Source organism: Sinohyriopsis cumingii, chromosome 15, assembly GCF_028554795.1.
Source record: "Sinohyriopsis cumingii isolate HCF-2022 chromosome 15, ASM2855479v2, whole genome shotgun sequence".
In the NCBI taxonomy this organism is placed as follows: Eukaryota; Metazoa; Mollusca; class Bivalvia; order Unionida; family Unionidae; genus Sinohyriopsis; species Sinohyriopsis cumingii.
The window spans coordinates 14,058,809-14,073,199 of record NC_142975.1 but is presented as its reverse complement, the minus strand read 5'-3'; the positions used below and the strand labels follow the sequence as shown (position 1 = coordinate 14,073,199).

Sequence of the window (14,391 nt, the reverse complement as noted above, 5' to 3'; positions counted from 1 at the left end):
TCCTAAAAGTAGTTGTTCAGTCTTTGGTTTTCCTGACTAATATAGGGTGTATCCAGCCCCGAGTTCTCTCAGACTTCCTTCCTCTGAAAGGCGGACTTCGCTAAGTGTAGCAATGTCAACATAAAGGCGAAAGAGTTCGTGTGCGTCGTTCTGGTCTGTTGATGTCGGTTGAGTCTATCACTGTTGAAATGTTCCAACAAGCCAGTATTAGTCTTTCCCCACGATGTGGGGCAGGTGGGTCATGCCTTGTTTTTTTCTGTTATGTTTCTATCGCGTTGGAAGATGCCCGTTGGCTGCGGCAGGCCAACATGGGAGGGGGGTAAGGAGACGAACTTTGGTTAGACCACCTTTTCTAAGCCCCATATAAAATGCTACTTGGCCACTCAGGCTGATACCTGGTGATGGTTTCGTCTCTGGATCAGCATCAGACGGCCACAGGCCTGAGTCACCTGCATGTAGGATTGCTGTTTTGCCCCTTTTCCATAGTTTCTCGGCTTGATAGAGTCGTATAGATGTAGGGGTATAAGTAAACTGTAGACAGTTCCTTCATGCCTGCGAAAAGGAGCTTTTGGTGTAGTTCATTGTGCGCCAACTGGCCCCACCCTTTCAACCTGGAGTTCATCTGCCATAGCCCAGCAAATCAGGACGGTGACAGCGTGGTCTGCAGCTGCCAGACAACAAAGGTACTACCTCTATCCAGCGCCCCCATATCTGTTTCATTATGTAAACATATTGATTATGGATGACACAGAAGTCCACAGTAATTGCTGGGAAACATTCAACATGTTTTGTATGACTTTCCGATTAAACGAAATTCAACTACCTGTATTCCTTTTCCAAACAAAAGAGGATGAAACGTTCTCACCGTATTCTATTATATGAGGAAACTATGTCCAATGGAATAGACAATTGTTCGAAGAACGAACATCATTAGTTAAGCAGGATCCCACTCTAACTAAAGCCATGTTCTAGTTGAAACAATTATCGAGTAAATAGTCACATATTTTTAATCTTATAATGACATCTTTGCTTTATTTTATGTATGCACTAAGTATATTTTTGTTGTTTATGTTGCCACTGTTTTAGTCATAAAATAAGTGTTGTATGTGCTTTATTTTCTCATTTACTTCATGTCTTAAAACACTTGCAAAAAACTTCGAGTGGATATTAAACATCAACTAGTATTTTTTATTTACTTTTTATTTTTTGCATGCCATTGAACATCATTCACTATGAATATTAACCTAATAAAATCAAAACTGTTTGATCAGCTACAGCGGGAAATAAATTCCAATAATTAGTTTCACTCCTGAAGCGCTCATTTGTCATTAAGTTTAACAATGAATTATCAAATAATTCCCTCAGAATAAATATGACTACGCCTCATCTTGGGAATATTGTTTGAGTAATGAGGAACCTTGTGGTATTCTACTCTGATTATATACAAAAAAACTAGAGCCAATTTTGCAATTTGACTGTCATATTCGTGTTCAGCACATAAAAATTGATAAGAATTGACTAATTTTATTTCAGTAACATGACTTTTGTAAAAATTTGTTGTCCAGTGTTATTGGTATGTGCTTTGTTATTATGATTATGCGTAGTTCACTCTGTTGTTATGATACTCTGATTAGTATCATGTTACTCTAACTATTTCTATGTTGCTCTGATTACTGGTAGGTTATTATGATTAGTGGTATATTACTCGGATTACAAGCCGGTTACTCTGAATAATGGTACGTTGCTCTGATTATTATTACATCGCTCTGATTATTGGTATGTTAGTCTGTTTATTGGTATGTTACTCTAAATTATTGGTACATTACTCTGATTATTGGTATGTTACTCTGCATATTGGCACTATCTTGGACTACTGATATGTTACTCAGATTACTAACATGTTACTCTGAATACTGGCACTTTGCTCTGATTATCTACATGTTAGTCTGATTACTGGCATGTTACTCTTATTACTTGTATATTATTCTGATTATTGGTATGTTACTCTGATTACTTGTATATTATTCTGAATATTGATATGTTACTCTGATTACTTGTATATTATTCTGATTATTGGTATGTTACTCTGATTATTGGTATGTTACTAAGACAATTCATATGCTACTCTGATTACTAACCTGTTACTCTGAATACTTGTATGTTGTCTGAATATTGATATGTTTCAATGAATAGTGATATGTTACTCACACTATTGTTACGTTATTCTGAGTATTGGCATGCTACTCTGATTATTTGCATGTTGCTTTGATTGATAGTATATTACTCTAATAACTGTTATGTTAATCAAATTATTGGTATGTTACTCTGATTACTGGCATGTTGCACTGAATATTGATATGTTAATCTGATTATTTATGTTACTTTGATTACTGGCATTTTGCTCTGATTCTTGTCATGTTACTATGAATATGAGTATGCTACTCTGATGATTGGCATGTTACTATGAATATGAGTATGATACTCTGATTATTGGTATGTTACTCAGACGAATGACATGTTATTCTTGTTCTTGATATATTGCTCTAAGTGTTGGCATGTTTCCCTAATTATTGACATGTTACTCTAAGTGTTGACTTCTTATTCTGACAATTGGTATGTTGCTCTAAATATTGGGATATTGTTCTTGTTATTGGCATTTACTCTTATTATTGGTATGTGACTTTCTTAGAATTACTATAATCTCCTTCAATTTATGCATATTAAATCTCCTTACACATTGCTTTGCGAATTCGACATGGCCTCGTTTGCTATGGCTCACGTTTTGTATCGCAACTGGACAATGCTGTCAGCATTCGCAGCTTAGTTTGCTTCAAGTCTGATATACAATAAAAAAATATTTCTCTCTCTCTCTCTCTCTCTCTCTCTCTCTCTCTCTCTCTCTCTCTCTCTCAAACAAGCAAAAAGCTAAAAGTGAACATGATTTAGCTCCTTACCAGAAAAAGAACTGGCTTAAATTGGCCCTGACACTCCGATTGATGAAAATTCTCTACCAAATTACTTGAGGGATCTATAATAATACTTAAAGATGTATTATTTATTTATCCAAGAAATTGATAACGACTCTGAGTCGTTAGAAGTCATTTGGAAAGCACGTGATCTGAATATGAACAATTTCATAGTGTCAAATCAGTCGCAACATTTTCATCAGGAATAAATTTATAAATGCGACATATACTGGCCACTTTTGAGAGAAAAGAACGAGAAAAATATATATGCTTTATACAGTGATATGCACAACGAGGAGTCCTCTCAAAGCTGCCGTAAGTATATTTTATGATTATTTTGATTGACATAACTATAAGGAGATTTCACATAAATTGTATACTCTAAAGTACAGCTGCATCACAAGATAATTTTGAAATAAAGAAGACGGTGTGTGTGTGTGTGTGTGTGTGTGTGTGTGTGCAAAACCTTCTAACGGTAAATGTACTATCTTACAGTACTGCAAAGATGGTCCACAAAATTTATCAAAATCATGCCTTTAAAAGTAATAGACTTAGATTCAACGCCTCATAATGTTGTTAACTTTACACATTGACTTTAAGCATAGTTTCAAATGAATGTACTATACAGTAGGTGTACCTAATACGGTCTTAATCGGGATCTAGTCACACAGGTCTATGCTAAGTTTTTAGAATGTTCGATATAAAGTCTTAAACATAGCACAGAAAAATCAAACGTGTATAGGGAACTTGCTGATTTATCTTCAAGACCTTTCTTTATTTGCATCACTAAATCCCGCTTATATTCACACACGCACATAAATACAAACACACACACCTTAATGTTTAGATCTTGAACAGACCACGCTCACAGCTAAACACGTCACATAATTTCAACAGGCCCGGCCCTATGGCAAGGCGCACTAGACAACTGCCTTGGACCCCGCGCTTTCAGGAAATCAACTCCGAAATGAAATTTTTTCTTGGAACCCGCGCTCATCGATTGCTGTCTTGGGCACCTCATGCTGCTCTGAGCATCGCACATTCCAGGACCTGGCTTGAATTTTAATAATGTTGATGTTATGTTATCGCTGACACAACCTTCTGCAAATCAAACGTATATAAACTTAATGCATATTCAAATGTCTGAAACGCGATAAAGATAGGCTTAAATAATTATATTTGTTTTCCTGAAGACTGTGTGGACATGTGGGTGGTTTTTTAAATAAATAGACCCTGCTTATTAATCTTTTGTATTTTGTACTCATGGCCTATTTGACATTTTGGTGGAACAGGATATGAAGACTGTGTCTATCGTAAAGCTGTCACAAACGCACGGTACGGAAAAATAAATCTGCAATTAACAGTAAACAATGATAACAAAGAGTAACAATCATGCAAAAACAGAAAACATATTGCCAATATAGATAGATACGTTGATGGATGGGAAACAGCTGAAGGCATGTTTCAATATTGAGTGCACGTAGAGTCTTGAATATAAAAATAAAGTATATTCAATAATTGTGTTTGACAATACATATATGCCATACTGAAATGGGTTGGTAACTGTATCTTTTTCTTCGTGGTACGAAGTTTCAATGATACTCAAGACTCTTTTTTAACAATTAACGGTACATTTTTAAAATCTGAATCAATTAATTGAATCGCATGTATCCGTGAGTACAATTAACGGGTCAGCAAACATTGTTCCAGAACTTTAGACACAAGACCGATACTGTTGAAGTTGTTTTACGGCGATTCAGTGTATTTTTTTCTTTGCCACTGTAGACGAAGAAAGGCGTTTATAAGATAACTCAAAGTAGTCAATCATTTAGAACAGAAATGCAATATCGTATGCGCATCATAGTTGACATTCTCGGTACAAATATACATGTAAACTTACCTGACCAATTTCGCAATCAAAATTGTGTTTTCTCTAAGGAACAATGGAAATAAATGTATGATAAAATTGCGAATTTATCATTAAAATGACTAACTGACTAATTGGCTTATATACATATCAAAACGAAAAGCATGTAAGCGTCTAATCAACTAATAAAGTTAGTAATTACAAACGTCATAAGTATTTCACAATATAAGTCACTTAATTTTAAAGACATCCATGACGTTTCTAAACACAGAGGTTATAATGCAACGTAAAATTTCAGAAAGATTGTACCTACATGGTTAAGCATGACAAAATTTCACTGTTAGTAAACCAATCATTTATTTTATTTTTTTGAAAAAGGAAAATTCAATTCCTTAGTGACTGTCCTGTGTTATTCAGCGGAATAGATTATATACTCTTTATAAAATGTCAGCCATGTTTAGAGCCGACTAAACAGGTTTGTACGACTACTATGATTCCTTTCTCTCCGCACAACATAATGCACAATTTATTATACTATTTTCTCAAGATCCTAACATATTGGTCTTACTTGCAATTACATTACAACAGTGAAAAAATTCGCTGTGAGATCTTTGAAAGTGCTCAAGGGAGAGTACGTGGTATTATATTGGAATCATCAATGCGTCTGTTAAACAAGAATATTGATTTTAAATGGCAATGACTATACATAATAAAAACTAATTTCTGCCCTGGCGAAATTTTTGCATTATATGCCTATTTTTCTGACAGGCCGTTCACTGAGATATTGCTTACGTTCGACTGGTCCTTTGTATGGATAAAAGGTGCTGTCAGGCAATTGACAGAAATAGTCGTTACGTCGATTTAGTCGAATGTTTTAGTTAATGTATTGAATGAAATATCACTATCACATTGATTCCAGTCTTTAAGCACAGAGACATTGGATGAACTCCTTAAGACTGGGAATTAATGTCAGGCTAAAAACATGGAGTTCGCTCTTTGGACTAAGCTAGTTGTTTCATCGTAGTTTATTTAGTAAATATCTTTGTATATTTTTCGATGTCTTTGTCGCATAGAGTAATATTCAGCGGTCTGCAATATAGTGTGGGTTGGGGCGTGTTGGATGGGGTTTTAATCGTCAACTTATATTTATTGAAAATAAGTACAAAATGTGTGCATACAGATTCAGTCTTACTTTGTTTAGGTCTGACATTAATTTCAGCGAGTTGTTTTAATAAAACTGCGATCCATTCGAAAACCATTTTTAAAGTTTATCGCGAGCTTGTTCCATTTTGCTCATTACCATTCAGATTTACTCTTAAGATAAGAATACATCCAGATCGTCCAGTCTGGCTTTTCATTTTGTGGGAAAATCTAATGTCATTGGCTAAAAGAAATACAAATTAAACACAACGATATCGAGGTTTTGAAAACCAAACATACACTGTGTGCAGATCGTTGGGTTTTTTTCTTTTCTTTTTCTTATAGGTCATTTTTACCTTTTTTGTGGCGGTTGAAGAAATGTTACTTTGGGTACAAAAATTATAATAGGGACGTTGGAATAATGAAAGCACTTGTTTTGTCAGTCTATAAGCTTGATCCGCAGTGGCACAGCGATAAGCGTGCTGAATTTAAGACAAGAAGAATGATGGATTTAATCCTGTCCAATCCAGGTTGGTTCAGCCGAGTTTCTGAAAAGGCAATTGATTTCAATTGCCTCTGAACATTGTAATCTTAATTTGGGTACATGTGCTTTTAAATGCCAACCGAAATCAAACCAATTTGGGCAGTATGTGTTCAACTGCAAGTACCGCGCTGATCATTTCACGTTTGATTACATCGTGGTATGCGTGCGTGGCGTGTAACATTCAGAAAATTGCACAATATTTATCGGGTGTATGTCAATGTCGGCGCATTCGTTTACAAAACAAACAATCATGCCTTTTTGCCGTAAATTTCTTCAGAGGATAGAAATCGCAATCTGCGCGGATAAAATAAGCTATTTCTGCGATTTGATTGCTTGTAGGATTGACCGAGAAGCTACAAATCGAAATATAGTTTATTGTATTCGTGACTTCTCGGTCAAATCATGTTTTGCAAATAGCCGAATTGCTCCGAATGACAGCCAATCGACATACATTCGTGGTATGATCCGTGTATCATATTCTACTGATTACACATTGCATACCTCTTAAAAGTCGGCCATAGGATCGGAAACGTGAAAATATATTCCATTTTTACAAATTAAAAACGAGCTCTTTCGAATATGCGGTAATACATCCAACCTAGTTTATATTTTAATACCAAGTACACTAGTATTGCCGGATTTTTCAAAAGCTTTCTATGGAACCTATAAATTCAGTTTATGTGTGGAGAAAAAAGCTACGTTATGGTGTTACTCGTGTTCCTTTAATCATAGCAATGGGATACTTTAGCAGTAATTTTGTGTTAAATGGATAACGATTTTGATAGCGCAACTTAACAAAGACATTCATATAAATCTGAATTTTCGTTTATAGGTTGTATTTCGTTTAGGTACCGCTCCGATGGACTAGTGGTTAGAACGTCCGCCTCGGATGCGGGAGGTCGCGGGTTCGAAATCAGTATAATGTGACTGGGTGGCACATGACGCCAAAAGTCTGCGGCGTGATGTTCCAGTGCTAGCCATCACTATAAACTGTCACAATGCAGACATCGTAGCAATATGACTCAAAAATTGTTAAAACTACGTTAAAAATTAAAATCACACTCACACGTATCTCTTTCTAGTAGTGATGAAGCCAGGATGAGTGGTTGTCCTTACAATAAAAAATATATAATATCCCTTCTATTCTCTTACTCGGGAGTGATGACTGGTAAGGAAAGGTTTTATTTTATTTTCTCCATTAAAAAAGACCGCTCTTTTCGCTCACGCGTACATGCTTGATGTTAAAGCAGTTTATCCGAAAACTATTGCTTGAAAACATGAATCAATTACAAAATATTATTTGCTGAATTTTGTTCATCAATTGTAATCAATGTTCTCTTTTCGAAAATAAGTGTAACGCTCTCGCTATAGTAAAGACTGAATCTGTTTTCATGCTCTTTTTATGTACCAAAAGAAAAGAATTAAGTGGTTCCTAAGGGAAATATTTAACATGAAATGTCTTGGTAAAGAATATGACTTGTCTGCAAAGGGAAATATTTAACTGAACTGTCTTTGTAAAGAATATGAATTGGCTCCTAAGAGAAATATTTAACATGAAATGTCTTGGTAAAGAATATGAAGTGGCTCATAAGTGAAATATTTAACATGAAATGTCTTGGTAAAGAATATGAAGTGGTTCCTAAGGGAAATATTTAACATGAAATGTTTTGGTGAAGCATATGAAGTGGCTCCTAAGGGAAATATTTAACATGAAATGTCTTGGTAAAGAATATGAATTGGCTCCTAAGAGAAATATTTAACATGAAATGTCTTGGTAAAGAATATGAAGTGGCTCCTAAGGGAAATATTTAACATGAAATGTCTTGGTAAAGAATATGAAAGTGGTTCCTAAGGGAAATATTTAACATGAAATGTTTTGGTGAAGAATACGAAGTGGCTACTATGGGAAATAATTAACATGAAATGTCTTGGTAAAGAATATGATTTGCCTGTGAAGGGAAATATCTAACATGAAATATCTTGGTGAAAAATACGAAGTGGCTCCTAAGGAAAATATTTAACATGAAATGTCTTGGTAAAGAAGATGATTTGTCTGCGAAGGGAAATATTTAACATTAAATGTCTTGCTAAAGAATATGATTTGTCTGCGTAGGGAAATATTTAACATTAAATATCTTGGTAAAGAATATGAAATGGCAGGTTAGGGACACATTTTAACATTAAATGTCTTAATAAAGAATTCAGAAGACCATAATAAAGTGTCACCAACCAGCGATGCCAATATACGAAATGTACAAAAAAGAATTATTCCTTTTTTCCTATCCTAATGTTTTGTTTTTAACATCTCGTTGATACACTCTATCATTCAGTCATGAAACATAGCTATTGACAGATCAATATGCGACAGACAATTGTAAATGTTTGCTGTCAGATATTTTGGTATAGCTCATTTGCGTCTATTATGTCACAAACAATCTCCTTTATTATTAAACATCTATCAGCTACTCCAAAGCAAGCTCAGTAGTTTATCTCAGCGGTAAAGGATATTATTTATTCGATTCAATAGAGAACTCACACAGAATATAAGGAACGAAATACTTGTAATGGATTGCAAAGCGATTAGGAAACTAACTAATTTTGTTGTGAGGATACATTTTCAACTGTTGTATCGTATATATATCTCTATCTAGTTTAGTAATGATTTTAATTTATTTATTCGTTTGCTATTGGAAATAATTCAATAAGTAACGAATCCACTATTTTCGTGATTCTATGTATTTAAATGCATTTCTTTTTAGTCTTAAAATCTTCAGAAAATGGAGGAATAAAAGTATATCATCATCATCATCATCATCATCATCGTCATCTCTTTCTCTCTCTCTCACACACGCACACACACTCACACACACATACGCACACACACGCGCGCACATATAAGCACACACACACACACACATATTTTAAGTTTTTTTTTCAACAATTCAATACATATTTATCGTAATTAACCCCCTGTCAAATGGAATGCCTATGCCTTTCTGTCATTGATTCAAAAGTCGAATACGTTCACTGTTCCGAAATTATACATATATTCTTTGAAAACTTTCCAAGTTATTTGAAAATGTTACTGGCACGTGGTGAGTTACATGTAGACTAACTCATAATATTACTGTTTTAATTTGTTGTTGTTTCATTTAACTTTAAATTAAAGGACACCAATCTGAATCAAGTTTTAAATAATGTCAATAAATATCCTAGTAAAATGTATGATAGACGGTTAATATAAAATGCTAGCGTGCAGTGGACGAAGAACCCACATGTACGCCTTGTCATTCGGAACGACTTTTTAAATCGTTTATAAACCTTGGTGCTAAATTTCTTTGTTTGTTTGACTCGTACTGAACAATATGCTTTACATGCCGAAGAAAAGAACGGAAACGATTGAATCAAAATTGTATTATGACTGGGTCGTATGGTACGAGGAAATTATTGTATTACAGTTGTTTCACTCCAATTTTAAAGTAATTGTCGATATAACCACTTTAATTCTCTAACTTCAGTAACATTTGGTATGCATAATGCGTAAAGTATTCACACATTTGCTATCTAAATCTTTTCAAATTACACGTTTGACTTTTTTAGATTTTTTAATGCACAGCACTTTGTAAGTATGATTTTCAATAATAATAATTGCATACATTAATCCTTAGACAACGTTATTTTTCGACGATGAACAGTTTATTTAACACAGTACTGCATAGGTTCAAAATTAGTTTACTTGAGTTCTTGAATGACCTGCGGGCAAATAAATAAAATCAATAGATAAATAAATAAATGATAAAAACGTACATAATTCAAAGATGGGTGAGAAATAATAATGTGTGAATAAATCAGTTATATTCCTTGAAAGTATACTGTAAGATGAATTATCTCGTTTTTAGCGGTACGTTTACTTCTACTGAGAAACATCAGGTTTGTGTGTTTCACGTATGTGTAAAATTCACAGACATGAAGAAGAGAGGATGGAAGGAAATCAAATGAAAACTTCTAAATCATTACCATCAAAATTGTATTCGAAACAGATGTAAAGTCTGTTAGACTACCTGCTTTTGTACATGCTGTATCTGTTCAGCTATACCTGAATTAGCATACAATCGATATTCCGAATATAAAACGACTTCCATCTATGTCTCTATGGCTTAGTCACTGGCGTTGAACATATGCACACACGAGTATTATTGACTCATCTCACCACTTCCTTGTAGCTGGCAGCGTCATAACAGAACTGTTTTCATGAAGGACTTTACACAGTAAAGAACTATTTAAGCTAGTGTTTTCAAAACAAGGATTATTCTTTTAATCAGATTTAAATCCTTGTCCAAAAGTGCAATCAACGAAAACAGAAAGGAAAAAGAAGAAAATACTTTCTTTCGAAAACCTGCTATGCGTTGCTTTCATTCTTGCATTTGTGAATGTATGTGTCAATGAAAGGGGCAACACTGTTCTATACTGGTACTCTTGAGACTGACTGTACAACACGAAACGCAAGTATAACAATATAGTCTTTTATTTAACAAAATACTGTTTTAAATGTTTGTTCAACAGTCTGTAAACAACGGACAATTAGGTGGGTTCTCTATAGTTTATTATCTGTAATTTCAGATGTCGGAGACGTTGGCAGTTTAAATGCGACTTTTTAATACAGTCTAGGACCAGAGAATATCGTATCAACTATCAAGATGGATGTTTCCATGGACGAAGGTTTGCTGGCCGTTATTGGCATTCTGACATTCTGTAGTGTTTTGGGAATATTCGGCAATGCTCTTGTACTTTGTGTTTACGTGCGCAAACGTAACAAAGTAGCCTCTACAGTCTTTATCATTACACTGGCTGGTACGGATTTCATGACGTGTTTAATAATCATTCCATATACAATAGCTGTGGAATATTTGAGGTATGAAATCAAATATGACATTTTCTGCAAGATGTACATGTTCTTCATCACATCCAATGTTCCATTCTCTGCATTTATAATGGTTGGGATAGCCTTTGACAGATATCTCTGTATATGTCACCCATTCAAACAATTGCTAAACGCTAAACGCGCTAAAGTAATCATAGTTGTAATGGGATTTCTTGCGGTTACTTTGGGAGTTATAACATCTTTAAACTACGGAGTTTATCAGTTAACTCTTCCAACAATTGAAAGTCTTTTGAATGATAACATTAGTTTCCAAACGTTGCTGTCAAATTTTACGGAGACAAGCAATAACCTAGATAAACTAAGCAACGAATCAGTATGGATTGCATATAATTCGACACAGTTTGAAGGGATTTTAAAAACAATTCGTGCCCAAACTGAATATTCACAATATACGGGAATCTGCAAAACAAACGAACTAATCTTTGACAGTGCTTTCACCTATCGTTACCAAAAGGTATACTCTAGCTTCTTCGTCATGGCATTGATAATTGTATCCATGCTCTACACATTAGTGCTGCGATCAGTTCTTGTACGAAGAACACGACGGTTGAAAATGAATTTACAAAAGAGTTATGGGTGTGTTTCCAACAATAATAAAGACAACTCATTGGCAGTGACACAAGTTTCAATCAACGGACAAGAAATACGCTCTGTCATCATCCACAGCAGACAAAGATGTATACAAATCAATCGCCAAATGACAATCAGGGAAAAGTGCCTCATTGCAAACATTAAAACAGCCTTGATGCTGTTTGTTGTAACTGCAGTATTTACTGTTTTCTTTCTCCCTGCGTGGTTAATGGCTCACTTGGTCATTCCATATAACATTGTCGTTTTCTATATGTACTTCTTTTATAATGTAGCGAATCCTATCATATATGCTTTCATGAATGCTGCATTTCGACGGGACTTGAAGGATATCTCAAGTTGTAAATAAGGTAGTCTCTGTCAAAATATGAAAGTTGTGTATTCAGCCGTTGGAAGTAATCACAAGTAGATTAAGTTAATTATCAACGTACTGAACAGTGTTCATGGCCTCTCTCAATAAAGGGAATGATGAAAGTTTTACCTCGCCATGTAATGTTTTAATAAGATTTATAGCAGACCTTTAACAAAATTAGTGCATGGATTTTGTTCATTGATATTAACTGATAATATAACAAAATTAATGAACAAATATTTTTGTTATACTACCTAGTTTATTTGTTAATTGTTGAACACGTTTATCGCCAAGTTTTTCTTTTCGTTTCAAATTAGATAAAATAATTCTCTGTATTTCGTCAATGTTATTAATAAGAAATTTAACAATACACTCAAGCTATTGGTATGATGTTTTTTAAACTAATTGTTTCATTTGTGTAATAATAGGACTTTTAAATTTTTGGGGACTATTGGTGCTTATCTAGATCAAAACATTTTACACCCCTGTAATTTTTTGCGCATTAAGGGTATTTGCTATTTTGCTCTTGCATAGGCACCTTATGGGAACTTTGTGCACCGTGCACTCGCGTGAAATATAAGGAAAAGGTTATTATGTGTACAAATTCATATTATCATACTATTTTGTGGCTACCACTCGATTATGAAACCATGCGAATGATGATTATCGTTCCGAATGCCGACATCATACAACTGTATCTCAATCAGTATAGATCTCTGTATACTGGCAAACGTTAGCTCGATTTTCACTGCCTGTAAATCACGATCGTTAATGCCCCGATTTCGTATTTGTATTCATGGTCGCCATTGGTTTGTCATTTTCGCCAACACGGTGTCGAAGTCTGCCATGTAATCATTTTATCCCCAACAGCCATCGAGTACAGATTAGTAATTGTGTTAAGATTATTTTGTGCCGCCGCGACAAGTTCTGAATTGGCACTTATTTGCAAATCTGGCCTGTGCCACCGGTTCCTATCGACATACCGGCATGTTTCTATCATGCAGATTACACCATTGAATAGTATCCATCAGAATTATTCTCGTTTCTTGCACAAAAACTGATTCACGGATAAGTGCGTACCGTTGAATAATAATCAAACGTTTCCTGTCTTAACTGAGTCCACGTTATGCAATAAAATCAACGGGGAATGCAATCGGCATGATTTTTTTTGGTGAACCCCCTTTTCTGATTGTAGAAATAATCCACGTTTTCATGCATGGCTGAGAATTATGTGGGGAAAACCGTTTCCGAGTGCTAATTCATTGATTCCAAGTTGGCTTCGAGTTGTTTATGCATCAGGATGGTCAGAAATATTTGGTTTTAAACAAAATTATATGTCATTATGTACGAGGGTTTGTTAACACCGTTATCACGTAGATATGCATCAAGATGTGGAACATAACCACTAATGATGATGGCATCACTTGTCAGCTAACCCATCATCCCGTCGGCAAAATTCCCAAACCCATCACCGCGGTCAGAATCAACCGCTTACATGTAATAACAAATCTTAAACACAAAGTTAAAACAGCTTCATCCACAGTATTTAACTCGTGTATCTCTATTATTTCGTCCTTAATGATCTTAAACGAGCCTGGAACCAAATAAGATTTGGTTGAATTGACTTGTCTGTTAGATCGAACCTGGATTAAAATCCTTAGATTCTAAAATTTTAAATTCAGTTATATTACAACGATTCTCTTTGTGCTAATAACACTGGACAACAAATTTTTACAAAAGTCATGTTACTGAAATAAAATTAGTCAATTCTTATCAATTTTTATGTGCTGAACACGAATATGACAGTCAAATTGCAAAATTGGCTCTAGTTTTTTTGTAATCTGCAAGAAATTAATGTTTACATAACGAAATGCATTCCAATAGTAAAAGGTCAACTGTAATAGCCTACCTATAAAAAATCAAGTCATTGACTACATCTTAGATTTCTTCGCCTGTCTCTTGTACAGCTGTTCGGGAGCATCTCTGAGGAGT

At 34.7% G+C, this 14,391-nt stretch overlaps 1 protein-coding gene across 1 annotated transcript; it reads left to right on the top strand.

Annotated features, from left to right (window-relative positions):
• The first annotated feature begins 11,143 nt into the window (after nt 1–11,143).
• LOC149781288 (uncharacterized) lies at nt 11,144–14,107 on the top strand. The gene has a single exon (XM_089934731.1). It carries the CDS (start codon nt 11,215–11,217, stop codon nt 12,394–12,396), a length of 1,182 nt encoding a protein of 393 aa, XP_089790857.1. The 5' UTR covers nt 11,144–11,214; the 3' UTR covers nt 12,397–14,107.
• The last annotated feature ends 284 nt before the right edge of the window (nt 14,108–14,391 follow it).

Bases quoted from the DNA above. Each gene is read 5' to 3' on its own strand.
- LOC149781288 (XM_089934731.1), top strand. From the start codon at position 11,215: ATGGATGTTTCCATGGACGAAGGTTTGCTGGCCGTTATTGGCATTCTG.